The following is a 2,515-nucleotide window of genomic DNA, read 5'->3' as shown; positions in this document are numbered from 1 at the left end:
CCGCGGCGTCGGAGCGGCGCCGGGCGCCTAGGGCGGGCACGCGGCGTCGGCGCCCTGCAGCTGCGGCCACACGCGCAGCAGCTCGGCGGGCTCGTAGTGGTGCACCATGACGAGGCGCGCGAAGCGGCAGCGCTCGAAGGGCACGCGCTGCATGTTGAAGAGCCCCGGCGGCGGCGGCGCCGGGCGCACGCGCAGCGCCCGCAGGCACAGCCCCACGAAGGCGTCTTCCATGTTGATGAGCGGCAGGCGCTGCGCCGCGCCGAAGACGCCGCGCGCCACGTCGCCCGAGAGCACGTACGCGGGGCCGCCGCAGTACGGCGGGTACGTGGCCTCGGCGAACACCTCGCGCGGCACGTACCACTTGTAGAGCTTGCTGCGCAGCGGCGCCGTGCCCCGGTACACGTGGCCCGTGACGAAGCCCCGCTTGGGCGGCAGCAGCAGCCGCCGCACCAGGTAGGCCGGGTTCAGGAACACGTCCTGGTCGGCCTTGAGCACGTAGGCGGCGCCGGGGCAGTACTTGCTCACCCACTCGAGCCCCATGAGCGTCTTGAGCGTGAGGTTGTTGTAGGTGTCGAGGAAGTCCTGCTGCAGCAGGTCGCCGTAGCGCGCGCTCTCCTCGCGCAGCAGCCGCTGCAGCGGCGCGCCGAACACGGGGTGCACGCCGGTGAGGAAGAGGCGCACGACGCGCGCGCCGCCCGCCGCGCTCTCGTTGCCCCACGTGCGCCGCACCGCGTGCCGCGCCGCCGTGTCCTGCGGCAGCGAGGCCACCAGCAGCACCAGGAAGGGCGCCTGCCCCGCGCACTTGTGCGGCTCGTTGAGCAGGAAGCGGTAGGGATACGGGTAGGGCGGCCGCAGCGGGTGCCGCGGGGCCCGCGTGGTGCCGTTGGCGCCCGGCGCTTCCCGCCACGCGAAGGCGGCCGGAGGCTCCGGAGGCTCCGGAGGCGCCGGCGGCGGCTCCTGCTGCAGCCGCAGCCCCAGCAGCGCCAGCGAGAGCAGCACGGAGACCAGCAGCAGCCGCAGCGGCGCCGCGCACTTCATGGGCAGCGCCGGGACCGACCTGCGGGAGACGGGGCATGTGAGAGCCGAGCCGGCTCCGGAGCTGGGGATGGGAGATGGGAATGGGAGCCCAGGAGCCTGCAGGATGGGGAGCCGGAATGGGCTTGGGAACCAGGCAGGGACGTGGAGTGCATGGGAGCTGGGAATGGGAGCTGGGAATGGGAGCTGGGAATGGGAGCTGGGAAGCCTGCGGGATGGGGAGCCAGAATGGGGATGGGAACTAGGCAGGGACACAGAGTGTACAGGAGCTGGGAAAGGGAGCTGGGAATGGGAGCCGGGAATGGGATCTGGGAAGCCTGCAGGATGGGGAGCCAGAATGGGGATGGGAACCAGGCAGGGACAAGGAGCGTGCAGGGAGCTGCAGGGAGYGGGGAGCATTGCAGGGATGCAGGGAATGTGCGGAGACAGGGAGCGTGCAGGAACAGGGAGCACATGGGAACACAGGGAGCAGGCAGGGACACAGGGACCTGTGTGCAGCACACAGGGATCCAGGGAGCACAGAGGGACCTGGGAAGCAGAGAGGGAGCCGGGAAGAGCACAGGGAATGCGCAGGGAGCGCCCGGCCCCCCCCCCAGCCCTCAGCATTCCCAGCGCGGGAGCTGGGATTTGCCGGCGGAGGCGGCGCGCAGCCCAGGGCTGATAAGAGCCGCCAGGCACGATAAGAGCCCAGGGACCTTTTGCCTTGCGGGGCCGCCGCAGGTGGGGCCAGCACAAACAGGGAGCCCGATAGCAGGAGGCCGTGCACCCCGGAGCACGCTCCRGGGTGTGGGAATGCCGCACGCTCCGGGAGCACGCTCCGGGCTGTGGGAATGGCTCATGGGCTCTGGGAGCACACTTTGGGGTGTGGGAATGCCACACACCCCAGGAGCACACTCCAGGATGTGGGAATGCCACACACCGCAGGAGCATGCTCCGGGATGTGGGAATGGCTCATGGGCTCCGGGATGTGGGAATGCTGTCCTCCAGGACCACACTCGCCACACACCCCGGGCTGTCACCATCTGGGACTCGGGATCATCCCGGACGGTCACCCAGTTCCAGCGGCTCCCGGGTGCCCATGGGAAGGGCCTGTCCCAAGAGAGCAGGAGCCGGGATCCTAGCGGAGCCAGACAGGAGCCCAGGCCAGGACTGCGGCGCTGGCGGCTGGTCCCGGGTGACCCCGCAGGATGTGGCCGGGGGTGTCGGGAAGGTCCCACACAGGGGGATCCCCAACCCCCTTTTTGGGGGGGTCAGGATGCCCCAACCCTCTTTTGCGGTAGGTTGGCTGCCGGATGCAGCGTTGCTTCCCGATCCGGGACTCCCGGAGCTCCGGGGCTGCGGAGCTGTCTCCTGCCGGGGCTGAGTCGGGTCTCCCAGGGGAGCAGCGCTCGGTCCCATCCCGGGCTCCCTGCTCCCTCCCGGACTCCCTGGTCCCTTTGTGGAGCCGCTCGGTCCCATTCTCGGCTCCCTGCTCCCTCCT

The 2,515-nt window shown here is 70.5% G+C and overlaps 1 protein-coding gene across 1 annotated transcript; it reads right to left on the bottom strand.

Moving 5' to 3' along the window:
* Positions 1–27: 27 nt before the first annotated feature.
* Positions 28–1,038, bottom strand: LOC112956402 (beta-1,3-galactosyltransferase 2-like). Its single transcript, XM_026049910.1, has one exon. It carries the CDS (start codon positions 1,036–1,038, stop codon positions 28–30), a length of 1,011 nt encoding a protein of 336 aa, XP_025905695.1.
* Between the last annotated feature and the right edge of the window lie 1,477 nt (positions 1,039–2,515).

This window comes from Nothoprocta perdicaria, unplaced genomic scaffold, assembly GCF_003342845.1.
Source record: "Nothoprocta perdicaria isolate Ctin4 unplaced genomic scaffold, notPer1 scaffold_628, whole genome shotgun sequence".
Taxonomy (NCBI): Eukaryota; Metazoa; Chordata; class Aves; order Tinamiformes; family Tinamidae; genus Nothoprocta; species Nothoprocta perdicaria.
The sequence above is the reverse complement of the archived record's forward strand: the minus strand, read 5'-3'. Positions and strand labels throughout refer to the sequence as shown.

Excerpts from the sequence above, each read along its gene's own strand:
- LOC112956402 (XM_026049910.1), bottom strand. The coding sequence starts at position 1,038 with ATGAAGTGCGCGGCGCCGCTGCGGCTGCTGCTGGTCTCCGTGCTGCTC.